The sequence below is a fragment of the Cheilinus undulatus genome, linkage group 15, assembly GCF_018320785.1.
Source record: "Cheilinus undulatus linkage group 15, ASM1832078v1, whole genome shotgun sequence".
Taxonomy (NCBI): domain Eukaryota; kingdom Metazoa; phylum Chordata; class Actinopteri; order Labriformes; family Labridae; genus Cheilinus; species Cheilinus undulatus.
Genome location: NC_054879.1, coordinates 43,595,472 through 43,621,826, shown reverse-complemented (window position 1 = coordinate 43,621,826; position 26,355 = coordinate 43,595,472). Strand labels below are relative to the sequence as shown.

Here is a 26,355-nt window from a genome sequence, read left to right as displayed (position 1 = left end):
TCTCTCTCAAGATTCTCTGCATGAGACCTGCGTGCCAGGCACACGTGACTCAGACTGCGTGGTGGCCAAGATGCGCGTCTCACTTTTACTCTTCAGTTGTACAAATGGTGCAAGTCAGAATATTACTTCCGTTTATAAGCAATAGAGGAAAATTGAGATTAACATTTTATTTTGAAATACGTTTTTTCATACAAAAAAAAGATTCACAATCTTTAACATGAATGAGGTAGATTCATGTCAACCTAAGGAACACTTGATGCATCACTGTGATTTTTAGACTCTTCAGTCCTTCAGTCTTAAAATTTTCAACTGAAAGCTCACTGTTGAATGTAACATCTTCCAAACATTCAATAAATAAAACTTTCAAGATGAAAGCTCTTTAAATATTTTCTTCTTCAGATATTCCTTCCAGGCATCACGCGTTGAAAGCTCCATCGAGTTCCACTCGAAGTGAGGAATCTGAAAAACAAAAAGATTTCACAAAGTTTCAGCTGTGATATTTAGTATACTTAAGTAGAGATAATACGTGCAACCTTAGATTGTTTTCTGACCTGAACAACACGATACCCTAGAATTTCAAGGTGTCTTTTTCTCATCAGAGCTTCCCCTTTCATGTGGTGAGAGTTCTTGCAGAAAGACCTTGGATCAAGAAAATCCACGGCAACTCTGAGTGATGAGAAGAAGACTGTGTCAAACACATTTCACATTTGAGAAGTCAGATTGTCTGTATTTTTAAGTACCTTTGAGCTCCAGGTGGCAGCTCATCAATGCCGTTTTCTACTGAGCTCGTCCCCCAGTGAACCTTCCCCATGTCTGAGATCTGCAGAGTGCTTGGCTCGCTGTATGGCACCGGCTGAAGGCGTTTGTCCAAGACACATTCAAAGTCTGATGAGACAAAAGACGCAGTTTCAGAATGTTTTATACCTGTGTGACAAGTCTGACTGAAATGCTTAAATTCAACGATTAACAAGGGTGGCTCAATACTTTTGTCCACATGGTGTAGCTCAGTATTGACATATATAAATTTAACTCAATATTTATAGTTGATACTATACTGGCCACATATATCGGTAGATTATATGACTTTTTATATGGTACACTACAGGGAGAATTTACCTGAGACTACAGGTAACTTCTAGCACAGGTGAGACTTAATTTTGAGTTGGATCTATTATAATTAAAAAAGAGCAAATCACTACAACAGTGCAACTGTGTGAAGTAATCCAATCTCACTTACCTATTTTGTAATAATATGGAGTGACGACTGCTCCTCGAACACAGTTTATACCGCCCAGAACTTCCCCCAGTATTCTATGGATTTGCTGTTGAGCTGGACTGAGAGAACCATTCCCTGAAAAGCATTTAGTCCAGGAATTAGTCGAAACAGTTACTTAGATTTCCTTCAAAAACTATCCTTAACTGGATTGTAGTTTCATCTGCACCCTTTACCTTTCTTTTGTAATTGTTTGCAGTAGTGCTCATGAAACCAGGGAACCTGAAACTCAGGACACTCGAGGCAAATGGCACGATTGAGCTCCATGAGGCGCAGTCTCGTCCGCATGTTGAGGGCATCAGGGAGGGCTGCAGAAAGCAACAACATTGAGACACATCTAAATATATACAGTAGTGTGAAGAAGTATTTGCCCCTTTCTGATTTCTGATTTTTTTTTTGCATATTTATCACACTTTTATGTTTTAGATAATCAAACCAATTTTAATATCTCACAAAGACAACCCAAGTAAATAGAAAATGCAGTTTTTGTAAAGGGTTATTTTATCTATTAAGGGGAAAAAATCCAAACCAATCTGGCCCTATTTGAAAAATAATTGCCCCCCTTTGTTAAATCATGAGTTAACTGTGATTAACCACAGTTCTTGGAAAGCTGAGTTCAGTTTCTCTGGCCACACCCAGGCCTGATTACAGCCAGATTTGTTGAATATAGAAATCCCTTAAATAGATGCTGTCAGACAAAGTGAAGTAGGCTACAAGATCTCCGAAAGAAACGTATCATGCCACGATCCAAAGAAATTCAAGAACAAATGAGAAACAAAGAGATTGAAATTTATCAGTCTGAAAAGCTTACAACGCCATTTCCAAGGCTTTGGGACTCCAGCAAACCACAGTCAGAGCCATTATCCACAAATGGAGAAAACTGGGAACAGTGGTGAACCTTCCCAGGAGTGGTCGGCCAACCAAAATGACTCCAAGAGTGCAACGACGACTCATCCAGGAGGTCACAAAAGAACCCAGAACCACATCCAAAGACCTGCAGGCCTCACTGGCCTCAGTTAAGGTCAGAGCTCATGACTCAACTATCAGAAAGACACTTGGAAAAAAATGGCATCATGGGAGAGTTCCAAGGCCAAAACCACTGCTGACAAAAAAGAACACAAAGGCTCGTCTCACATTTGCCAAGAAACATCCTGATGATCCCCAAGACTTTTGGAGAAATATTCTGTGGACTGACGAGACAAAAGTTGAACTTTCTGGAAGGTGTGTGGCTCGTTACATCTGGAGTAAAAATAACACAGCATGTGATAAAAACAACATCATGCCAGCAGTTAGACATGGTGGTGGCAGTGGGATGGTCTGGGGCTGCTTTGCTGCTTCAGGACCTGGACCACTTGCTGTGATTGATGGAACAATGAATTCTGCTGTCTACCAGAAAATACTGAAGGCCAACGTCCAGCCATCAGTTTGTGTCCTCAAGCTCAAGCACTTTTGGGTTATGCAGCAGGACAACGACCAGAAACATCCCAGCAAGTCCAACTCTGAATGGCTCAAAAATTAAAAAAAAAAAAAAATTAGGTTTTGGAGTGGCCAAATCAAATCAAATCGAGATGCTGTGGTGTGACCTTAACAGGCAGTTCATGCTGGAAAACCCTCCAATATGGGTAAATTAAAACAATTCTGCGAAGAAGAGCGGGCCAAAATTCCTCGACAGCGATGCAAAAGACTCATCACCAGTTATCACAAATGTTTGATTTCAGTTATTGCTGCCAAAGGTGGCACAACCAGTTATTAGGTTAAGGGGGGAATTACTTTTTCACACAGGACCAGATAGGTTTGGATTTTTTTTCCCCTTAATAAATAAAATCATCAATTAGAAAATAGATTTTCAATTTACTTGGGTTGTCGTTGTGAGATATTTAAATTGTGATGTGATTGTAAATTGTGAAGTGTGATAAATATGCAAACAAAATCACAAAATCAGCATGACACTGTACATTTTAAATACTTCTGAATGCTAGCAGTTATACTCTTAACACAACTGCAGCCTAAGTGGGACATACTTTCTAGTTGTGCGTCCAGCTTTCCCAGGAAGTTGATACTGAAGATTTCTCTGACGAGTACTTCAGGAAAAGTGTCAGCAACAGCAAAGGCATACGCCAGGAGGACTAGCAGATGTGGGTCAAAGGAGCCTACAAACAGAGAAAATTGTAAGGGAAGGCTGAAGATAGAAGTGAAATGTGTGTTAACTGACTCACTTACTGATATGAGGAGTGATACGTTGGATGCAAGCATCATACAACTCATCTGCTTGAACAGGATCATAATTGAGGACAGAGAAGGGAAGTATGATGGCATATATTGCAGAGTGATAAATCTTTGAAAAAACAGAAAAAGAAAGGTTAATATATGTTTGATTCTTTCAGACTTCACATGCTGTAATGACAACAAAACACCTTGTCCATGTCTTTAATGGCCACATTGGCGATTTGGTCCATCAAAGGAGGGCAGATGTGGTTTATCCTGGTTAAGAACAGAGCCAGCTCAGGCCCATTGGTCCAGCTGATCTGGTCTATCATCTTCTTCAGTGTCACCATCGTCTCCTCCACCAGCATCTCCTCAAACCACTCCCCCGAAATGTACTTGAGCTCCTCCAACAGCAGGTCGAGCCGTTCAGCAGTCTGCAGCCTCTCATGACCGCAGCGGTTCAGGGTCTGCAGCAGGCGAACGTACTTGCTGGGGGTGTTGTGGCGGTAGGAGGGGTCATTGCGCACCCACTTGGACACGGCAAAAGAAATGGCGTTGAGGTCGTTGAGGTTGCACTGTGGCACCACCGCCTCCACCCGGGAGATGATGCCCTCGTCAAGTCGAATGCTGGGCAGCATGGAGAGAACGCGGGCCAGCATGGTGACCTCGTAGGGGATGATGCTGCCCTGTAAAAACCTGCCAGAAAGAAACATCCTCAGTGCTTGTTCTATAAAAATCTAAATGGGAAACAAAGAGGGCACTTACTTTAACAGAGTGGTTCTCAGAGTAGAGAAGAGTTCAGGATTCTGGTACTGCAACATAAGAAAGGCTTGGGTGATTCTGGCTACTTCCACTGGCTTGTAGACGTGAAGGTTTCTTTGGATTACTGATGCTACTCTAGAAAAAAAATACACATTTTGACAAATCAATTAATTTTTTTCTTTTACATCGATATTTAAAACTCCTGTTAGACATTCATGGGTAGAGGTTTCTGAAAAAGGAATATATATTTTTTCTATTTTCCACCAAAATTCCTAATCTATAGTAAAACTTCACTTTAGAATATTTTTGAAAGAAGTGTGATCTCGACTCATACTACCCCAAAATATTTGATACTGAAGTGACATAGCTAATGGACTAGTATGGTTTTGTAGGTCATCTAGAGCAGTGGTTTTCAACATGGGGGTCGCCAGATGCCTTAAAACAAATAGGAATATTTTTTAAAATTATTTCAAACTGTATATTTTATCAATTTTTATGAAAATACAGTATGAAATTATTAAATGTAAAATAAAAACCTGGTAATTTGGTGAGATTTATGCTGAAATCAAAGTTGTCAAAAAGTCTGCTCTCAGAATTGTCTGGGCTCCTGATAAACTCAGAGAATGGACTCTCTGTGATTTATTGATGATATCAATAAATGTGTGATTTATCAGAACCGTTGGTGCTAGCGTACTGACTAACAGTTCCCTCATTTTGGAGTTGATAAGTGTGTCAAATTATTTTTGGGCTTAACCACTTTTCCCACTGAATTTTGCAACTATGATTTGCCACTTTTCAACAATTTTTGCACAATTTGGACTAAGGCAATTAACCGCAAATTAAATTAAATTGCAATATGGCCTGCTGCAGTTTTCAAATCACAGAAGGTGCAATATTTCCTTGATCTGAAATTTGTGCCAAAATAGCAGCTTACACCTTTTTTTTTGCAGTCAAGATGTTATGTATTACATATCATGCAACCATTCAATTAACATTTTTTACAATAGTCTGCAAAAAATCCTACTCTCTTCATGTCTGTACATTTTTCTTATTAAATATGAGACTGATATAAAAAATTACCACTCCCTTCAATACAAAAATTCATATCCAATTTGCAATAGGAGTCAAAATCAGCACAAGAAGTTATTTTTTTCGAAATGTTTAGCCCTAGTTTAATCTAATATTGTGTTGGTTATAGTATAGAATGATTATTGCTTGTGTTTGCTGTAAGTAACATAAGATGAGGAACTTCAGAAATAATTGCATATCAAATGCAATTGCAAAGTTGGGGGAAAAATATCACAATTAGATTATTTTCCCAAATCATTCAGCCCTAATTTAGACCCATTTTGCCTCTTTTTACCCACTTCACACCAATTTTGCCACATTTAACCTTTTTTATAACCTTCCTCACCAATTAAAACACATTTTTTGCCACTTCAGTACCATTTTGTCAATTTTAAACAATTTCCACCACTTTTGTCTGCCTGTTTTTTTTTTATTCTTGCCACTTCCCACCCTTTGCTTCCACTGTTGACCCATTATTGCCACTTGTAACCCTGTGTACCACTTTCTACACTGATTAATTCCCATTTTAACCACTTTACACCATTTGTTATGCCCATTTTTGCCAGTTGAAACCGTTTTTTTCCATTTTAAATCCCATTTCACCACTGTTACCACCCATTTTTGCCACTTTTTAATCCCCTTTTACTACTTTTATGTTCATTTTTGCCACTCTAACCCATTTTTGCCAATTTCTGTTAATTTTTGCCACATTTTTTCACTTCTGACCCATTTTTTTCTACTTATAAATTCCCACTACACCACTTTTTCCACCAATTTCTGATATTTTTAACCCATTTTAATTCTCTTTTTAAGAAAAGGAATTTATATTTTTAGATGGCTATATAATACGACACAAACGACAAAAAATATATTCGTTTCTTTGATAAGAGTGATTATTATTCAGGTTAAATATAAAATATGGATATCACATCTTAAGTTTACCATGGACTATGATTTTGCTGATCCCCAGTTTGGCTTGGCTGCAGAGAGCTCTCCCCATTATCCCCCCTTATGCACGGCCTTGTCTGCACATGACTATTCCTCAATGTGCATAGCTGTGTTCAACTATGCTTCAAACACCTTCAGGTACTATGGGAGTTCCCGGTCTCTAACACCTTTATTTTTTTATCTATAGCATTTAGAACCTCTGATCAAGAGTATCCACTATCAACTTCAAAACTCTCTTAGGAACTTAATTGTAAAATTACACATTGAAGGTCCCATGAGGAACTTCTGGCTTGTTTCTGTTTTGGCTTAAACATCTCACCCTGCCTTTAGTTTAACAAATCACTATTGAAGAGTCTTTGTCATGTAAAAGGCTGTTTCTGAAACTCACTTGTTGAGTAAGCTAAGATTCCTGCTCTGAATCTCCTCCAGAGCTTCACTCACAGCCAGAGCCTGGTGTGGGCTGAACTCATCTGCCAATAGGAGGGCGTTATTCTCCAACCTAAAAGAGGGGAAACCACATTAGAGACATATGAGCTCAAAGTGGTGAGGATTACGCTGTTGCTATCGGTACTGACCCCTCTCTCATCTCCTGACTGGCCATCGGAGCCAGAGCCACAAAGAGTTTACTGAATGAGAAAGGATCGGTGCTGGAGTCGATCAGCTCTGTCAGTCTTTGCTTCACAGCCAGTCTGAAGTCGCAGTTGTTGTACTGCAGGGACTGACACAACCCCAAGACGATGCTGATATTCTCAGCGTCCATACTGGGAATGTTTGACAAGAAGATCTCGTTGCACTTCTCCAGCAGGGGCCGGTGGATGTACTTCATGCTGCGCAAGAACTGCACTATTCTCCGAGGGTTGTTGTAATGTGAATGATCCATGGAGTCGAGCAAAAGGTCTGCTCTGGTGATGAGGCTGTCCCGAAGTCGGGGAGACACCAGGGACGACACACTTATCATCAGGGTGGAGAGGATTCTAGGAAAGCACAGCCAGATAGTCAATACACAACATGAAGAATTTACATTTGAGGTCTTTGGTTGGATATATTTAAAAACCAACCTGACATCATCAATAGATGGCAGCTTTTGATCAACAATGTGTGTGATGTGTCCCATCAGAGGGCTGTGATGAAGCTGCTGATCATTTAGACATATTGCAAACTTGGACAGGGACGCCAGAGAAAGTCTGCAAAAGTTCACATGAGTTAATCATATACTTAATAAGAAGCTAATATAAAATGAATTAAGAAATTTGTCGTTTTTATGCACTTTAAAGAGTTCCATACATGCTAAATTTACCTAAATCATTTAAAGTCTCCAGATGAATAAATAGCATAGTTACTTGCATCTCAATAGTAAAAAATACATTGAAATAATGTCTTGAATAATACAGTCCTACCTTTCTATTCTGAGCCATGCTTCTGACACCATTTGCTGAACTAGAGAATCATGTTGATCCACATTAAACCTAAAAGATTCACAACATGACTTATTATCATGTCCACCATGTAACACATAAACCTGTTCTTGTTCATATTATTATGTACCTCAGGAAATTATAAAGCATATCGATTAACTCAGAATCCTCCATGTGTGCAATTTTGTTCTCCGCCAAGACCCGGAGAGTCAAAAACTGTGGGTGGTTCTTGACAAGATCAATAGTCCTGAGAATTTGAGGCTTCTCTTTCTGAAACTCCCACAGCATCCCCACAGCCAGGCTGACATGGTTCACTGAGAGTTTGGCTGTGTTCTTGCCCACCACATCAAACACCTGGTCTGCCACAGAGCAGACCCGCAGCTGCTCCAGAACCTGGTCTCTGTTCACTGTCCCACTGTGAAGGAGCCTCCGGAGGAAGGAGTTCACACAACGGAGCCTAAACATCCTCACAGATCTCTACCTCAAAAAGCTCTCAGTTGAACCAGCACAGAGTCCAGCAGCCACCTCAGTGTCAAACCAACAGGTGCACTCTGTGAGCAGGTGTCATGTCCACATCATTACAGTCCTGAGGAATTAGAAGAGGTAAGGTGTTACTCCAAGAACCTGTCAACAGAAACGAAACTGTAAATAGCATCTCAATGCAGCTATACATGAAACTATTAAGGTTCAATCATAAAAACAATTTAAGGAATATGGTATTAGATGTGTACAACATACTGACCTCGGGTTCACGCGATTTCCTCTTGTAGAAAGCTTCATTCAAAGATTGACATCCATCTGGTTCCCCACTCCACTACAGTTAGCAGACAGTGGCTAGCTTAAGATTGCTAACATGATACTCACGTGGATGGAGAAACAATTGTCTTAAATTATTGTCAACCCGAGCTCGCCCCTGCTGATTGGATTCAAAGCTGGATTTTTGCAGTCTAAATAGATTAACAGATTGTTTAACTGACACAAATAGAATAATGACATTAAAAGCCCCGGCTCAAAGTCAAAATTACCCATCATGTGTGCTACAACGGTTAACTTCCGTAGCAGTGACATAATGAAGCGAGGGCAGTTGGCATCCCCGGGTTCTGCCTGGCAGGTATTAGTCAATGCGCGCTTTAGGTCTTGAACGCTAGATAAAAAGCAATTACGCCATGTATATATCCCGTCACAGAGTAGTATGTAAAAAAATGTATATGTTTGATCACATGAAAAGTGTATATCAGGAACACTGCTAACCGAAAGAGGCACAGTGATGGCCACAGTTAGGACAGACATTTCCCATAGAACCGAAGGACAAACATAAACTGTAAGATACAGTCCATAATAACTTATCGTATTTTGCTAATTGGTCGTAATGGCAGAACCCAAGTGCGTCAGTGATTCCGTTTGTAAAGAATTTTTGATGTGGACGACCCTCGCAGAGGGGAATACGTTGTACCTTACAGGAAAGTTTCAGGGCACTGTATCACTAAACCAACAAGATGCGAGCCCCACCGGTTTGACTGGCGCACGCGTCTCGAAATACATTGACGTCCCCGCCGCGCCATCTTTGGAAAACATTGAGCTCTACACTGAATGAAACTTAATTTTCGTCGTTTGAGAGGACTGCTCGTTATATGGAGTAATACTCTTACATTTCCAGGTAGCTCAATTTCGCATCAACCACGTCTCCGTTATATATTTATGTCTCCCGTTTTTCCAAATTGTGAGGTTTTCGCCGTTGTAGAAGAACCCCTTCATGTTGTCTTCGCTAGGTAGCCACGCTAATGCTAAAACCAGGCCTAACTTTAGAAAGATGATGTGGATGTCTGGGTGTTTATGCGGACCCCCAACAACAAAATTTAGATTAATGGGTTTGCACGCGAGTGAATTTTCAACATGGGAAACTAGAACTAAAATTCTCATTTGACTCTTTAGCTCAAGCCAGATTTTAAATCGTTGCTAGGTAGCTAACGTTAGCATGCCAGTCATAAATATACGAATATTAGCCAACCCAGTTTCCCTTGTAATCAAGCTGCTTTTATTGCGGTAATTGGGTCAGTGTTACTCATGTGATGTCCTGCAATGATTCAGTCAAGATATTGATTATGTCGCACCAAGTGGGTTGCAGTGATTACCATTAGTTTGTCAAACCCGGTGTAACCGGTAGTTTCACAGGATCTTCTAGCACATTCCTGAGATAGTTGTATTTTGAGTGTTTTGATCTCCTCTTTGTCATCTGTGTCTCATTCTCAGGTGTGTGATCAGTGAAGGTGATCATGGGGGTCAAGGCTCAGCGCCCTCGATGCTTCCTTGACATAGGAATCAGTAATGTGCTTGGTAAGAAAGTTCACTCTTATTAATGCTGTCATCTTGATATTCACTGTTATCAGTTTATTTTTGTGTATAGCCTAAATCAACACAGCGTGATAGACCTGCAACAATGCCACTATAGTTTTAGTTATAATCACTTTTTGTCCATCCAATTTTAGAGCTGTATTATAATTTTAGTTTATGTTGGACGCTACAAGACACCAGTGGAAATAGGACAGGACTATTGGACTCTAGTTTTGGTAAAGGTACAGTTATTTCAGTAAAAATTTACTAAAGTAAAAGTAAAATTGCTTGTCTGTAAATCTACTCAAGAATAAAGTATTACTTTAGTTACTGAGTAGCTACAAAGGCTGGGCAATTAATCTAAATTTAGACTAAATCACAGTATGTCCTACTGCAATTTTTCAAATCCACCAAATTCTGCAATATTTCTCTCAACTGAAATGTGTCAGTATATGAGTTTAATACATTTTTTTGCAGCAGAGATGCAATTTTCCACACATCGTGCTTACATGAGTCAGTTTTTTAGAGTAGTTTGCAAAAGTCCTTACTTCCCCCAGACTACTAGTGGCCTGTAATCAGACCACTTGGAATTTTAAGGGGTAAACTCATTGAAGTGTGAAATTATGAATTAAAAAAAAAAAGAATTATATCTTGCTTTTTTTTTACTTTTTCCTTCAAAAATACCCAAAGTAAGTCATTTAGTGTAGTTTAAATTAGTTTCTTTAGTGAATACATCAGAATAAAATTCATAAATCAAATCAAACAAAGGGTTCCTCACTTTGATTGACTACACAATGAAATTTTAATGACAGTTAGGCTACAACTATGACAAATTAAAATTAAATTTAAATGAAATTGAAATTAGTGTAACTGTGTTATTTTTAACAAATATTTAATAATAAGAACTATGAAAATATATGATCAGTTATATTTATACATATTTTGAGAGATTTTGGTTATTAAAACATAACCAAAAATGGAAAAAAGTTATAAGTAGGACTTTCCAAAATCTGTTTTCTAAATCTGTCACTGATGAGAATGCCATAAAAATGATCATTCCCTTTTATACAACAATTCATACTGAATTTGCAATTTGAGTCCAAATAATTGCAATCAGATATCTTTTCAAAATCGTCCAACACGATTGGTTACTGACTTTCATATTGATGTTTGCACCACACTTGTTTGGCCGAGCTTTTTTTGTCATTATGATGATTGCTAACAAGGCATGTTAAGTAAATCAGTCAGTTTACTACTGGCATTGTGTTTATTTGAGTATATATTTATAGTATATAAATAAAAAAATGTAATTCATAGTGCTTCATGTAGTATCTAAGGAAGAAAATAAAAGAACAGTTTATATTTAATTTATTGCAATAATGTAGAATGATTTCTTTTGTTGGTTGAAAATACTTAAGATGAGGAAATTAAAAACAATTGCATATTCAATTTAGGGCTGAACGGTTTTGGATAATAATCTAATTGCAATTTTTTTCCCCAATATTGCGATTGTGATTTAATATGCGAATATTCCTTAACTCTCTTTTAGAGCGTCTTAAAGTCTTTAAAAATATCTAATCATGATGATTTGGACTCGTATTGCAAAGTGGATGTGATTGGTGCATTGAAGGATTTTTGCAATTCTCTTATTTAATAAGACAACACGTACACAAATGAAGGTAGGATTTTTTATAGACTATTTTTAAAAATGGCATTTGAATGACTGCATGACATATCATGCATAGCACCTCTGCTGCAAAAAAAGTTTCAAACTGCTGTTTTGACACAAATTTAATGTAAAAGAAATATTCAAACTTCTGCAATTTCAAAATTGCAGCATGCCATATTGTGATTTAATCTAATTTTCAATGAATTGCTCAGCCCTAATTCAATCTCAGTATTTGTGGAGGGGGGTCATTATTGGCAATAATAACAAATAAATATTGATCTTTAACCAGATCACTTAAGTTATAACAAATATTGTACTCAAGTAAAATGCAGTTATTCTGGTTAAAACTTCCTTAAATAGAAGTAAAAGTACTGATTTCAAAATGCACTCAAAAAAGTACAAGTATCCAAAAAACTACTCAGTTACAGTAGTTTGAGTAAATGTGATTAGTTACTTTCCACCTCTGCTGTCAGGTGGTCTGTCATAGAAATGTAGTGTACAAAAATCAGTCATATTTAGTGCAAAGTTACAGAAACAAGAAGGAAAAGAGTTATTGGAATAACTTCTTCTGCATCACAGTTCAACATCACCACCAACCACAGCCTCTTAAATGACGTAATGCTCTTTTAACTCCTCCGACAGAGAGTTTATGTTGGCTCGTCTTGTTTTCAACTTCATTCGTTTTTGGTAGCTGATGTCAGAGAACGTGTATCTGAAGCTAATTTCTCATAATGTATCAATTCTCTTTCTTCAAAGTTGGTAGAGTCATAGTGGAACTGTTTTCTGACATCTGTCCCAAAACCTGTGAAAACTTTAGATGCCTCTGCACGGGTAAATATTGAATTTTGCACAACAATATGACAGAAAACTTCTTACTTTTGAACTGCTTGATATTAATACATACTGTGGTTTCATCAAGGTGAGAAAGGCATCGGGAAAGGAACCCAAAAACCACTCCACTACAAAGGATGTCTGTTCCATCGAATTGTAAAAGACTTCATGATTCAAGGAGGAGACTTCAGTGAAGGTACTAAAAACAAATATGGTCAACCTAAAGATGGTTATTATTATAGCATTACTAAGCTGTTGGTTTTTACCAGACAGCTAAAGTTTTCAAATGACATAAATCTTTTTTTATGTTTGTTTGTTTTTTTTCAGTAGCAACACCCTTTCCTAATTCTATTTCTTCTCTCTTGTATCACAGGTAACGGAAGAGGAGGTGAATCCATCTATGGAGGCTTTTTTGAAGGTAAAGAGGCCACAGTCAGAGCTGTCAGTTGTTATCCAAACCGACGTTGGCTTCAAGATGGCAGTACAATCTTCTCCTTTTCCCCCAGATGAGAGCTTTGCTGTAAAACACAACAAGGAGTACCTACTTTCTATGGCTAACAGGGGCAAAGACACTAATGGATCACAGTTTTTCATGTAAGCACGTAGTCTCTTTAGAAAAAATGCAGATCATTTGTCCACTGTGTTGTACAAATAGTGATGTGCCTTTTTTTCCTTTGACGGGCTGCTGTGACACCTCAGAACAACGAAACCTTCGCCACATCTGGACGGGTAAGTGCCACTTTAAACTGAATGATTGCACATTATTTTGATGCAGATCAGCACAACTGAATCTAAGCTCCCAACTACCGTATTTTTTCAGTGTCCATGTGGTTTTTGGCCATGTAATCTCTGGCCAAGAGGTTGTTCAAACCATGGAGAACCAGAAAACGGACCCTAACAGCCGACCATACGCTGAGGTCAAAGTGTTGAATTGTGGAGAGCTAGTCCCAAAATCAAAAGGTTTGTTTGCCAGAAACATTCTCTGCATCTTTACAAGAAACTCCAGCTTGAACTTGCCAATGTAGCTTCTTGGATTTAACCATGCAGTGCTCCTAAACAATTCTCATTTCTTTACAGCAAAGAAAGATGAGAAAAAGAGGGAGCAAGCCTCATCCAGTTCCAGCAGTAGCTCCAGCGACTCTGATAGCTCATCCAAATCATCCTCTGATTCTGAGGAATCAGAGAAGGAATCTAAGAAGAGGAAAAAGAAGGCCAAAAAGCTAAAAAAGAAACAGAAGAAGAAGGAGAAGAAAAAGTAAATAACTTCATTTCATATTTCTTTTGAAATGTAAACAGTACCTATAGTTGTTAATTTTCTTTGCTATGCTTTTTCTAGGTCTGAGGCTGAAAGTGCTGAAGAAAAAGAACAAGAAGATTTAGTTACTTCTACTGTACGTCCTGAAGAAATACCTCCCATCCCAGAGAATCGGTTCCTCATGAGGAGGAGTCCCCAGGAGGTGCAGAAGCCAAAGGAGGAGACGGAAAAGAATGAACGAAATAAAGAAGAGAGGCCAAGAGAGAGGTGAGTCTGCTTCAGCTATAGTGACTGTGACAAACATAAACATGAAATGGTGTTGCTTTATTTAGTTATTTATTTTTCTTTCTCTCCAGTGCCGGCATTTCATTTAACTCTCGGTCAGCATATCACAGAAGACTCGTGATGACACGGTCCGGGAGAAAGATTAAAGGCAGGGGTCCAAGGGTAGGTCCACCTTTCCAACAAGGAGAGCTCCGCTGAGACTTTAAGCACTTTGTCATTATTCTAAGGAAATTAGAATCTGTTCATATTTAATTTAAACAGTTTCAATTTAATCTGTGACACTTTTCAAATGTTTTGATTCTGTAGAGCAGAAGTAACTGTTTTTCCATTTCTCTCTTTCAGCGGTACCGAACTCCATCACGCTCTCGCTCAAGGTCCAGAGATCGTTTTCGGCGCAGTGAAACCCCTCCGCACTGGCGCCTGGAGATGAATCGTCAGAGGATGAGGGCCGTAACTGGGGAGCGCTGGATAAAGGGGGACAAGTAAGAATGTCACTCAAACTTTCAGCAATGTTTTTTTAGTCTGATCTGATTTGATCATGCTCATAACACTCCCAAGAAGTTCTATGTTTGAACACTTAAGTGGGAAAATTACAGACTTTTTCCAGTCTAATATCTTATTGCATGGGACTACTATTACTTAGGGACCTCTGGTAATTTCAATAATCATGCAGGACATTTTTGTTTTGATTGTTTTCCCTTTGTGAGGGTCAGCCAGTTGCAGGCTGTTTCGTAATCAAGTGATGCTGCCCATATAGAGCACAATAGAGAGAGAGATAGAGAGAGTCTGTGATGCAGCCCCCTGTTTTATTGCTATTTTAGGAGTAAAACTCAATAATCAGCAGGAGAACATCTTTAGGGTCACAGAGATACTGTACATTATGATTCTATTTGTTGAGCCATGTTCTGAGCCAAATATAGGTCTAAAACAATTTACTTGTCTGTACAGTCAGGCCAGAAAGTTCACATTAGTATTGGATCACTGGTATCCTTCAGAAATGATGGTAAATGCGAGCACATTACTGACTTCACCTATCCTGTGAGAATGCATCACACCAAACATTGACATCAGGGGATAACTCACAAATTACCAGATCCACAGGTAAAACAAGTCCAGTAAACATAGTACATCAGAGGGCTTCTTTGTTAGGATGCCATTTCAAATGCTTTGTCCTCTCCAAAACCTTAAAATTGATTTGAAACGGCACATTAAGAATTCACTCAAGTTGGCCCTCTTGGAAAGTTGTTTAAAGCCCCAAATTCTATGTTATAAGCAACAAATAAAATCATAAACTCTTACAGAAGACAATAAAAAAGGGACACATTAGAGCATTAGTTACATGCGAATCAAAACTTGCACATTAAATGTATTTTTGTGCTCTTAGCTGGGATAAGTCTTTGTGTGATTTTCTAAAGCTAATCAATGCCTAATTGTGATGTCTTAAACATGGCTATGGTGGTCAAAAATGTTGCCTGCCTTATTCTAGTCCATATATGACCATTTGCTTTCCCCGTGACAGAGGTGACATGAATGAAGCCAAGGATGACGCTGCCAAACCTCCCAGACGAGAGAGACGGACGTCTAACACAAAGCATGAAAACGCAGCTGAGGCTAAAAAAGACAAGAAAACTCGGCCACATAGATCCAAAAGCAAAGACAAGGACACTGCCGAGAAGGATGAGAAACAAAACAAACACAAGGCAAAGAAAAGGGACAAATCTCATAGCCGTAGTAAAAGCAGAGAGAAGAGTAAGAGGTCAAAAAGCAGAGATAGGGCACACAAGCACAAAAGTGATGACAAAAGAGGTCGCTCAAAGAGCAAAGACCGAAGTGCTGCTAAGAAAGAAAAGGAGTCAGAATCCAATCATAGTAGAGATAGAGAGAAGGGTCATGAGACGGATAAAAAGAATAAAGAAGACGCCAAAGGAAGAAATGGGGAGAGAGTTAGAGCAAAGTCAAAAAGCAAGGAAAGATCAGTGACAAAAGATAGGCACAGGTCTAACAGCAGGAGCAGGGATAAGAACAGAGTGGCACCTTCAAAAGACAAAGAAGAAAAACGAGACAGAGACAGGGCCAGAGACCGCAGCAGGAGTCAGGAGAGACGACACAGTAACAACCGAGAGAATAAGAAACGAGGATCCTCCAGGGATAAAGACCGTCGGACGAGAAGCCCCGACAGAAACAAACCTAGAGACTCTCACAGAAGCAGGCGCTCCAGAAGCAAGAGCAACAAAAGAGACCACAGCAAAGAGCGCTCATCTCACAGAAAGGACCGAGACAGAGAGGCTACCACCAGGAGGAGGAGACGAAGCAGCAGCTCTGACAGCGACAGAGACGGGAAAAGGAGGAGCCGAAAGAGCCCGGACGCCAGAAAAGGCAGGGCGAATAGTACCTCAAAATCTAGAGAAAGAAGAAGCCCGGCCAAACCCAGGCCAGACAGTACAAAAGGTAAAGATGGCAGAAGTGTCAGCAAGAGGAAGAAATCAAGCTCGAGCTCAAGCTCTGACAGTGACTAAGACTGTGATAACATGTTTAAAGAAAGTTTGGATTTCTAAAATCAATCCCTGTCTTTTTTACCCTTTACACATGTGCAGCTTGAGCTTTCCACCCAGAGTGGTGCTAACTTATTCACCTGGAGCAGTTCAGCCACATCTAACACAGTGGCTCCAAACCTATTCAAACTAGTTTCCCCAGGCTGGATAAATCAGTTCTACCTACACTCTGGACTTTGTTCTGATTGGAAGTTGTGGATTTCACTGCTGCTGGGAAGCTGAAGCTGCATGAGAGGTTAAAGGATAATGAATCGTGACTAAAAAGAAGATTGACCTACAGCTTGAACTGTTCAATCAGCTGGACAAAAAGCCCCAGCTTGTCTTTTAATTGTACATGGCGTGAAGGCGCCAGGTCCATAGTTTTTCTTTGTTTCACATTCTTTGGTAAATTTTGTTTTTTGACTTTACGGTAGTAATTAAATCTCAGACTTTTTGTAAAAACATGTTTTAAGATTTTACTGCAGAAGAGAGCCTTTTAATGTCTTTGCCATGAGGACATTAGTTTTAATGTTATTTAAAACGGTGTTTGAGAGGAGTGCCTAAGTTGTTAAACGTCAAAGGTTTTAATTTTTATTTTGTTTTACGACCATCAAACTAAAAGAGAACACCTGTATTTTCTTGCATGCCTCTCCCATTGATGAAATGTACCACCATGACTTTTTATTTTGTGAATCCACAACCTTTTACTGTCAACTCTTGTTTACCAGTTTCAAGATACCCATTTTGTTTTTCTTAAATGAAAAAATGCCAATGTCAAGCTGTAATTACAACATAAAACAATTTGTATAATTGTGTTTTGTGCAAAATAGTTTTAAGAATATAATTGCAGTGAATTGAAAGGCTCAACTTTAAATTTTCAGACTTTATTTTTAATGCTAAGAGAAACATGAAAATTCAGAGACATAAGAACATCATGGGGACACCTGAAGTTGAAAATACTGATCATGCACCATGTTGAAAGTCCTGTAATGCTATAGAGCAGGTATCATCAACTAGAGTTGTACAAGGGCCAGATTTGTCTTGACAGATTCAGTGTTTGTCATACTATCAAATAAGCTAAAAGAGTTTTAAAAAGTTAGCCTGTTACGTGTCTATCGATCTAAGTCTTTTATCAATTATTAGTTGATGTATTTTGACTTTAAGTGGAAAGTTGATGCAGAAAACTGCAGATTGAATCAAGATTTGACAGATAAGTCTGCGTGTATCATGCACAATAAATCATGGCTGATAGGTGGACTACTGTAGAAACAGAATATTCTCCCAATAATTGTTTAGGTAGGTATTTAAAGACAAAAGATATTATTAAAACCACAACAACTTCACTTGTTCTTAATTTAAAGGTCACATATGATGCAAAATACACTTTTCAGACTTTTCTAACTAAAATCTATGCCCATTGCCTGTCCACAATCCCCCCAACAAGCAGGAAATCCCCCCCCCCCCTTCAGAAAATGTGTGCTGAAACAATCCGTTCTCAGATTTTCCTCTCGTGATGTCATGTGAGGAGTTAGCCCCGCCCCTGCTTGGAAGAAAGTTCTGCCTTCCTCCCCTCATCCTCCTGCCAGCTGCGAGCAGAATCAGGAGAGCCACATCCTTTTCCTGAGAGGGGCTGAGTCATACAGCTCAATAACATTTAAAGCCACTGACACTGAAACAGCTCATTCTGAGCAGGGTTAAAACAGATATCCTTGCAAAGCAGATGGATATGCAAATCCATCTTGCAAAGCTCCCATCTGAACAGTTTGGGCCCGGTTAGAAAGTCACAGAACCAATCAGAGTTGAGGGGCAGTACTCTCAGGCGTGGCGGAGTCGTGACGTATGCAAGCAGCCAGAAGAGGCCGGTGCAGGTATGGTGGAAGAGATTAGCGTGGATGCTGCTAAAGCACCAGTTTTATCAGAATTTGACATATCTTTGTGAAAAGAAGAACAGCAGTGACTTTTTCTTCTCAGAAACGACAAAAGTTGTGTACTGACATGTTACAGTCGCCATGGTTCGCATTATGAAGCTATCTATGGAGTTTGTTGTGGCGACGCATCTCAGTTAGGAACTACGATGCCATGTTTTGTTGCTCTGATTGGCCTATAAAAATGAGACAGAACGTTCATCCAGTCACCCTCAGAGTTTGTTTTTTCAATGGCTCGGCCCTTTTCCAAATGCTGTCTATAGAAGGTTTATCAGAAGGATGTGTGAAACAAATCCATCTGGCATGTCAGATTATGAAACAGAGGGGTTTTTTTTAGACATGCAAAAATTAAATACTGGAGTGTTTTTTTAGCAACAACCTTCACAGTCATGTTTTGCGGACCACTGAAACCAATTTAAACTTAATTTAAAAGGGTAAAATATGTGACCTTTAATCGTGTTCTGGGGACATGGGTGACTCCAGTTGACGATCAGTCAGTTGACGAGAGTGATGATTGTCTGCTTGCTTGTAGTATAGTACACAGACACAATTATTTTATGTTACAACATAAAAAAAAAAAGAATAAATACTGGACCTTTACATAATCTGATAACCCAAAAATGATGTAATCAATGTTGGTAACATCAATAACATGCATCCAGGTACATTCCTTTAATGAAGGGGTGATAAATCATTAGGTTTGGTGTGAGCTAAAGTTGAAGTTTTAGCCCAGATGAGTTGATTATACACTGAGTTTCAAACATACAAAGACCATTTTACTGAGTGATCAGTTAGGGACATATTGTATTAAATATTACTATATATCAACCTTCCCCCCTTCTCGTGTCTAAGAAAAGCTAAAGACCCCCTTATGTCTGGAAATTTCTGGGATATGGTCATAAAAACCACAATTAAAACCTCAGAGACCTTTTACCAGGTAAACCCGAGTCTTCTCTTAGCATCTTGAATATCTACCGTCTCACTGAGCTTTTTAATGTTCTGTGTAACACCAGAGACATATTTAGGCATCTGAGCACCAGTGCAGTCCTGAACAAGGTAGCTCGGCCTGACTCCGTTAAACACGGGGCCGAGCCCTCCTCCGATCCCCTCTCGTGCAGCTTTGCAGAGTGGAAACACATTCCTCTGAGCCTCTGCTGCTGCCTCTATGACCTGCTGTGAGTACTGCTGAAACCTGCTCTCATCTTCAATCAGGAGTTCTGTGTTCTTCACTTCGTAACCGTAGTCGTCCTTTCTTAACTGCTGTTGTTTTGCTGTTTTTTCAGCCTGTATTTAGAAGAAAAAGAATAAATAACATGCACATATTCTAGCCTCACATTTAGAATGGTGTGGTGAAAGTTGTTCCATTAATACCACTTGTGTTGCATAGAAATCCTGTAGTTTTCTCCGGTCTTCTTTGATTTTCTGAGCCTTCAGACGCTGTTTCTCGGAGAATATTCTGTCTGCTTCTTTCTTGGCTTCAAGTGTTTCTCTTCTGATCTGCTCTTCTTTTTGCTCCTTCTGCTTCTTTTCTTGGATCTGATGAAAAAGTTAGCATTACAAGTTACACTAAGAAATGAACAGGTTTACTGGTCTTATTTCATCATAGATATTTTTAAGCCATTCCGGCCAAGTCCAACCAACAAGACTACTTATATTACAGGCAAAAATGAGGCCTGCATTGCCTATGATTATTTTAAAAATCCATTTAGGCAAGCAAATTCTCTTTTAATGTCTTAGAGGGGACATATTATGCAAATATACTTTTTTAGGCTTTTCTAGCAAAAATATGTGCCCCTGGTCTGTCCATGGGCTGTCTGCCCTGAGGCTGCCAAAACTGGATTTGCAAATATTATTTAAACCATGGTAAAGCAGTTAATACAGTTATGGATGAAAGTATTTGCACCCCTGGAATTTTACCAGAAAATACATAATTTCTCCCAGAAACTGTTGCAATTACAAATATTTTTGTATACACATGTTTATTTCTTTTATGTGAATTGGAGCAACACAAAAAAACAAGAAAAAAGCCGAAATTGACATAATTTTACACAAAACTCAAAAAATGGTCCAGACAAAACTGTTGGCACCCTCAACTTAATATTTGGCTGCACACCCTTTGGAAAAAATAACAGAAACCAGTTGCTTCCTATAACCATCAACAAGCTTCTTACACTTCTGAACTGGAATTTTGGACCACTCTTCTTTTGCAAACTGCTCCAGGCCTCTCAGATTTGAAGGGTGCCTTCTTGCAACAGCAGTTTTGAGATCTCTCTATAGGTGTTCAATGGGATTTCGATCCAGACTCATTGCTGGCCACCTCAGAACTCTCCAGTGCTGTGTCTCCAACCATTTCTTGGTGCTTTCTGTGGTACGATTGGGGTCATTATCCTGCTGGAACACCCATGACCTCAGATGCAGACCCAGCTTTCTGACACTAGGCCCTACATTGCGGCCCAAAATCTTTTGATAGTCTTCAGATTTCATGATTCCTTGCACACAGTCAATGCTGCCAGTGCCAGAGGCAGCAAAACAACCCCAAAACATCTTTGAACCTCCATCATGTTTGACTGTAGCTACTGTGTTCTTTTCTTTGTAGGCCTCATTGCATTTTCTGTAGACAGTAGAATGGCGTGCTTTTCCAAAAAGCTCTACCTTAGTCTCATCTGTCCTCAAAATGTTCTCCCAGAAGGATTGAGGCTTACTCAGGTACATTTTTGCAAACTGCAGTCTGGTCTGGATTTTTATGTCTCTTTGTCAGCAGTGGGGTTCTCCTCAGTCACCTGTCATAGCACTTCATCTCATTCAGATGAAAAAGTATGGTCCAAGCTGACACTTTTGCACCCTGAGTCTGCAGGACTGCCTGAATTTGTGTGGAAGTTGACTGAGGATGTTTATCCACCATTCCAACTATCCTGCGTTGCATTCTTTTGTCAGTTTTTCTTTTTCGTCCATGTCCAGGGAGATTAGCCACAGCTCCATGGGTTATAAACTTCTTAATTATATTACTCACAGTGGACAAAGGAATTTCAAGATCTCTGGAGATGGTCTTGTAACCTTGAGATAGTTCATATTTTTCCACAATTTTGCATCTTAAGTCTTCAGAAAATTCTGGGCTCTTCTTTCTCTTCTCCATGCTTGGTGTGACACACACAGGCACACAACACAAAGGCTGAGTCAACTTTTAGACATTCTAACTGGCTTCAGGGGTGATTTCTAGATTGTCAGCACCTGTTACTGCCACAGATGAGTTTGAATGAGCATCACATGCTTGAAATAAAATGATTTACCCACAGTTTTGAAAGGGTGCCAATAATTTCATCCATGACTATCTCATGTTGATGTGTCAGGTGGTGCCTTTATAACTTGGGTATGAATTTGTACCAGTTTGTCAGGTAAGTGTAGCACATAAGTTTTAAAATGAGATGATTCTGACGTTCACCTGGCACTGAATTTACTTTGATGAGAAAAGAGGCATTCAAAAAGCTTGAAAATACTAATCCTGCACTTAAACCACCTAGAAGCATTTTCTGAATTTGTGTTACCATCAGTTCTCTGTGTTCGGCCATTGACCTCAGCATCGTCGCCTTTGTTTCATACTCCTCCCGCTGCTGTTGTGCTCGCTTCGCCTCCTGTTCTGCGACAGCCTTTGCGATCCTCTGCTCCTCACTGACTGTTTGCTCCTGCTGTCTGACCGTCAGTTTGTCCATGATCTTCTCCCTGTGTGCCTGAGCCTCACTTCAGAATACATCAACAACACAAACATGATTAAACCTTACTGTACCTTCCAGGATTTAAAAACGGTGTGCTTAATTTGTCTCTTACTCAAATAATTCCTTTTCTTTGTCTTTCCGCAGCTTCATCATTTTTTGTTTTGCAGAGAGAAAAAGCTTCCTTTGCTTCTCTTCAGCTGCTTGTTTTTGTGCATCAGCTGCTTTAATAAGATCCCTAGTAGAGAGATATTCCTGCAAAAACAAAGCTTTTAATAGTACATATATAGAGAGCTGGATGAAACGGTATGAAAGTGTAAAAATGCTACCAGATTAGCTAGCATGAGGTCTTTCTTCTGCTGTTTTTGTCTTTCCTCCTCCATCCTTTGCTCCTGCTGATAGAGCTCCTGAAGCTGTTGGATTTCCTCTCCTTCCTTCATGACTTCAACTTTCTCTCGCTCTCTCATTTGTTTGTTTTCTTTGATCCTAAAGAAAGAAAAAATACTTTAGTCAAACCAAATGTTTTCATCTCTCTGACTCTTATTTGAAACTAAACATTGGGGTGTTTTTTGTCTTGAAATGTGAGACTTGCTGGTTTTTCAGTTCCTCTGCGACAGCCCGCCTCTCCCGCTTTTTCTCCAGTCCTCTCTCCTGGTCTTTTCTCGAGGCCTCCTCCTCTCTAGTCTTCACCATATCTGTGTATTTTCTATCCACATCTTTGGATGCGCTCTGGATTTTCTGCTTTAGTTCAATCTGAGCCTCCCTCTCTTTCAGCACCTCTGTCAACAGCAGTGCACGCTGCAGAAGAAGCAACAGTTAGTTGGTGAAAAGCAAAGAGGAAAGGGAGAGTCATTTTGAAGTGATACTGACGTGTAATCCTTTAACTCGGTCTGTTTGATAATAAAGCTCCATCTTGGCTTTTTCGACAGCCTCTTTCCTCTTCTGTGCTCTATATTCAGCTTCTTCTTTATCAATCTGTTTCCTTTTCTCCTCCTCAATCTGATCCCGGATCTTCTTCGCCTCCAGCTTTTTCTGCCTTTGACCCTGTGACAAATGTAAACAATGTGCTAACAAGTAGTTGTGTATTTTGCATCACTCCTTTAATCAGAGGGAAATTCTAAGTGCTGGCAACTTACAGCGATGGTGTTGGACCACATCTTAACCACTTCCTTTGATTTCACATGGAGTTTTTCTCTTTCTTTTGCCTCCTCTCTCAAACGCTCCTTCTCTTTGTTAACCCTGTTCAGTTCATCCTGAATCCTCAGCCAATCAGCCTTGGATAAAACGGCGACTTCACTGAGGTCTACAGGCGGGATTATTTTGTTGGCATCATCCGCTGAAACCACTGTTAAAAAGAGAAGAAATAACTGAAAAAAGATATCATATATAACTGAAAAAATAAAGTTTCTTCACTGTAAGGGAACTGTAAATGTGCACCATCAGGTTGTGTCTTTCAGGTCGTTCAAAGGCGCTTCAATTAAGACTTTCAAACATACATTTATGGCACGCTTCCACTCTTAATTATGGAAGAGGATTAGGGCCACTAAAAAAAAACTGAGACGATTTTTCTTTTGACTTGTGAGAAAAAAGTCAGAATTCTGAGATTAAAGTCAGAAATGACAGATTAAAGTCAGAAATCAGAGATTAAAGTCAGAATTCTGAGATTAAATTTGGAATTCTGAGATTTAAATCAGAATTCTGAGATTTTAGTCAGAATTCTGAGATTAAAGGAGGTCAGAAATCTGAGACTACAGACTAAGTTCTGAGATTCAAGTCAGAAATCAGAAATTAAAGAAGGTCAGAAATCTGAGATTAAAAACAGAATTCTGAGATTACATTCGGAATTCTAAGATTAAAGTCAGAATTCTGAGATTAAAGTCAGAATTCTGAGATTAAAGTCAGAATTCTGAGATTAAAGAAAGTCACAAATCTGAGTTTAAAGTCAGAAATTTGAGATTTAAGTTAGATTAAATTTCCTCATTAATTGTGTTGAAAAGTTTTTCATGCAACATTACAACACGAAGTTATCTGACAGAGAGCAGGGGTCCAACTGATTTTTCTGTACAGTATATATAAGAAATATATACTGATTTATGCATTTACATTTATGTAAAAAATATTTTTAAAATAATAGATTCACTAGTTCATATAATGAATCTTGAGATGATTAAGACAGAGTGAGGGAACACTTTAAAATGGCAACTCAATCAATCATTATTCTAATTTTTCTAAGATTGATAGGAAGATTTTTACTCTTTTTTTACACAGTTCCCCTCCCTTGAATCCTGTTTATGACCTTATTGGGAATATAAAATGTAAAAGCCCTAGAACAGGCTGCCTACCTTTGTGCCGGAAGTTGTTTTAATTGAAGAGAAATAGGTTATAGGTCAATTAAAACGTTTCGTTCAAATTAATTTTTGATTAATCCAGGACCTTGTAAGGCTTACAGGCGGCTACTCCTGCTACAGACTTAGCAATAAAAACATATTTTAACCTTAAAATCCAGAACATTTTAGTACATTTTGCAAACCCCAAACTCTCTTTTCTTGCTCTTACCTCTCCTACTGGAACCTCTTCGTCGACCGTGCTGAACCACCGACGCCATCTGCATTTCAGTTACACCTTTAAAAGAATTAACAAATACAACAAACAAAATATTATTAATATGAATTTTTAGGAGCTAGCTATGACTCTAACCAGGTGACTTGATGTCAGCAGCCGCGTTTGTTGCGTCGTCACCAGGCAACACTTGAGCCAGCCTGAAGGCTTTCTGCTGATGGACGGCAGGTGGCGCTGTGAGCTGACATGTATTTATCACAGCATTAATCTGACATCATCCCAGTTATAGATCTTAGTAGTTTACTCTAAGGATTATTTGAATCTTTCACTATAAATTTGCTAGAAACGGCTGGCAAACAGATTAAAATAAATCTAACTTTAAAACGTTAAAGCATCGTAAAGTATCTGTACAGAGCTGGACCAACACAATGCATTAACAGTCTATTGTAACTTCATCACTGAAGGCCGTTGAATTATATGACATTGAATTACTTTTGGGAGTTAAAATTAGCTCTGAAATATTTTTGCTATGAGTGATGAGATTAAGAATGACTTAATGAGGGCCTTCAGCAAATTTATCCAGCCATATTTTAGTAACATAAAGAATGTGAAGAAAGAGGCATAATAAAAGGTCCAGGTTTATTGTTGGACTTTATAATATTTGTGTTCAGAGTAAAACAGACCCAATTAAGCAAATACACCAAAAGATACCATATGATTTAATTCATACGGTTTAGACAGAAATCAGTGCGTGATTATACACTCTAAAGAGAAAAGAGTGTCAAACTAGTGAGCTGGCCCTAAAGGGGGTGAGGGCGGTCATGTGCAGCCTAATGAGTCAGGTGATGAACAGCATCTGTTGAATTAGATGGGAAATGAATGGACTCTGTTGACCTGACCTAGTGTCAAGATAGGGGAGATGTTAACACGTTCGCTACTATTAAAGGCATAAAAATCCTATAAAAACACTTCTGTTATACTTATGTTCAGCAGCTGTATACTCCCTTTACTTGATAAACTATTCCCAGGAAATGATCCTTTTTCTTTATCAGTTTTTGACTTTACTTAAAAATGAATGCTTGAAGCTCACTATAAGCTCACAATATCCCGAGTGCATCAAAAACACCATTCACAAGCATCATAAAAAATAATTAAATAAAAACAATATTTCAATTATGGTGGCCTAATAGAACAATTTAAATGAAATTAAGAAATTCAAACAGGGCCTACCTAATATGACAGGAAATTAACACTGATAATCTTGGGGAGAAAATACATACATACATGTGCGCATGTGCATACTATCCTGTATCACCTGAAGGACAATTACTAGCATTAAATATTTGAAGTAAGTTATTACTGGTGACACCTTTAATTTTGAATACAGGATTATCTGTGAGGTCTAGCTTTAATATAAAATTATGTGTACTATTTTCGCTGCTTTTTCTAGTCTGATTATCAAATTAAACCTGTCTCCACACTGAGTGGCCGTTTGTATGTGACGTCAGAGCAGAAGATGCAGGAGGGGCGGGTTTTATCCAAAAGGGGCTGGCGTAAATCTGAGATAACCATTCAAAACCAACAGAGGGAA

At 38.9% G+C, this 26,355-nt stretch overlaps 3 protein-coding genes across 5 annotated transcripts; 1 reads left to right on the top strand and 2 right to left on the bottom strand.

Annotated features, from left to right (window-relative positions):
- Window positions 1-152: 152 nt before the first annotated feature.
- On the bottom strand, window positions 153-8,720 carry fastkd1 (FAST kinase domains 1). Of its 3 annotated transcripts, none has more exons than XM_041806336.1 (15): window positions 8,414-8,720; window positions 7,802-8,295; window positions 7,654-7,722; window positions 7,315-7,440; window positions 6,832-7,230; window positions 6,645-6,755; window positions 4,244-4,375; window positions 3,688-4,174; window positions 3,494-3,608; window positions 3,295-3,423; window positions 1,450-1,581; window positions 1,238-1,351; window positions 741-885; window positions 552-666; window positions 153-459 (listed from the first exon to the last, which is right to left on the bottom strand). In XM_041806336.1, exons 2-15 carry the CDS (start codon window positions 8,134-8,136, stop codon window positions 364-366), a joined length of 2,505 nt encoding a protein of 834 aa, XP_041662270.1. In that variant the 5' UTR covers window positions 8,137-8,295; window positions 8,414-8,720; the 3' UTR covers window positions 153-363. The 3 variants fall into 3 exon arrangements, with proteins under 3 accessions (XP_041662270.1, XP_041662271.1, XP_041662272.1); XM_041806337.1 differs by having other exon boundaries at window positions 7,802-8,257; XM_041806338.1 differs by having other exon boundaries at window positions 7,802-8,257; window positions 8,536-8,720.
- Window positions 8,721-9,212: 492 nt separating this feature from the next.
- Window positions 9,213-17,374, top strand: ppig (peptidylprolyl isomerase G (cyclophilin G)). The gene is made up of 13 exons (XM_041807639.1): window positions 9,213-9,328; window positions 9,922-10,005; window positions 12,428-12,502; window positions 12,591-12,698; window positions 12,876-12,920; window positions 13,009-13,096; window positions 13,202-13,231; window positions 13,323-13,462; window positions 13,580-13,757; window positions 13,839-14,024; window positions 14,114-14,204; window positions 14,385-14,524; window positions 15,562-17,374. The coding sequence occupies exons 2-13, from the start codon at window positions 9,945-9,947 to the stop codon at window positions 16,556-16,558; spliced, it is 2,139 nt and encodes a 712-aa protein (XP_041663573.1). The 5' UTR covers window positions 9,213-9,328; window positions 9,922-9,944; the 3' UTR covers window positions 16,559-17,374.
- Window positions 17,375-18,554: 1,180 nt separating this feature from the next.
- ccdc173 (coiled-coil domain containing 173) lies at window positions 18,555-24,884 on the bottom strand. The gene is made up of 9 exons (XM_041807637.1): window positions 24,762-24,884; window positions 23,342-23,550; window positions 23,076-23,249; window positions 22,798-23,003; window positions 22,535-22,691; window positions 22,321-22,460; window positions 22,041-22,233; window positions 19,870-20,034; window positions 18,555-19,782 (listed from the first exon to the last, which is right to left on the bottom strand). The coding sequence occupies exons 1-9, from the start codon at window positions 24,814-24,816 to the stop codon at window positions 19,429-19,431; spliced, it is 1,653 nt and encodes a 550-aa protein (XP_041663571.1). The 5' UTR covers window positions 24,817-24,884; the 3' UTR covers window positions 18,555-19,428.
- Window positions 24,885-26,355: the final 1,471 nt, after the last annotated feature.

Coding starts and splice junctions, on each gene's coding strand:
- fastkd1 (XM_041806336.1), bottom strand. CDS start 8,136: ATGTTTAGGCTCCGTTGTGTGAACTCCTTCCTCCGGAGGCTCCTTCAC. Junction 4,376..6,644: donor AATCTTAGCTTACTCAACAA/GTGAGTTTCAGA, acceptor TTTTTTTTCTAG/AGTAGCATCAGTAATCCAAA. Junction 886..1,237: donor TCCATATTATTACAAAATAG/GTAAGTGAGATT, acceptor TTGTCTCATCAG/ACTTTGAATGTGTCTTGGAC.
- ppig (XM_041807639.1), top strand. CDS start 9,945: ATGGGGGTCAAGGCTCAGCGCCCTCGATGCTTCCTTGACATAGGAATC. Junction 10,006..12,427: donor AGGAATCAGTAATGTGCTTG/GTAAGAAAGTTC, acceptor CTTTCTTCAAAG/TTGGTAGAGTCATAGTGGAA. Junction 13,758..13,838: donor AAGAAGAAGGAGAAGAAAAA/GTAAATAACTTC, acceptor TGCTTTTTCTAG/GTCTGAGGCTGAAAGTGCTG.
- ccdc173 (XM_041807637.1), bottom strand. CDS start 24,816: ATGCAGATGGCGTCGGTGGTTCAGCACGGTCGACGAAGAGGTTCCAGT. Junction 23,250..23,341: donor TGTGGTCCAACACCATCGCT/GTAAGTTGCCAG, acceptor CATTTGTCACAG/GGTCAAAGGCAGAAAAAGCT. Junction 22,461..22,534: donor ACCTCATGCTAGCTAATCTG/GTAGCATTTTTA, acceptor TTGTTTTTGCAG/GAATATCTCTCTACTAGGGA.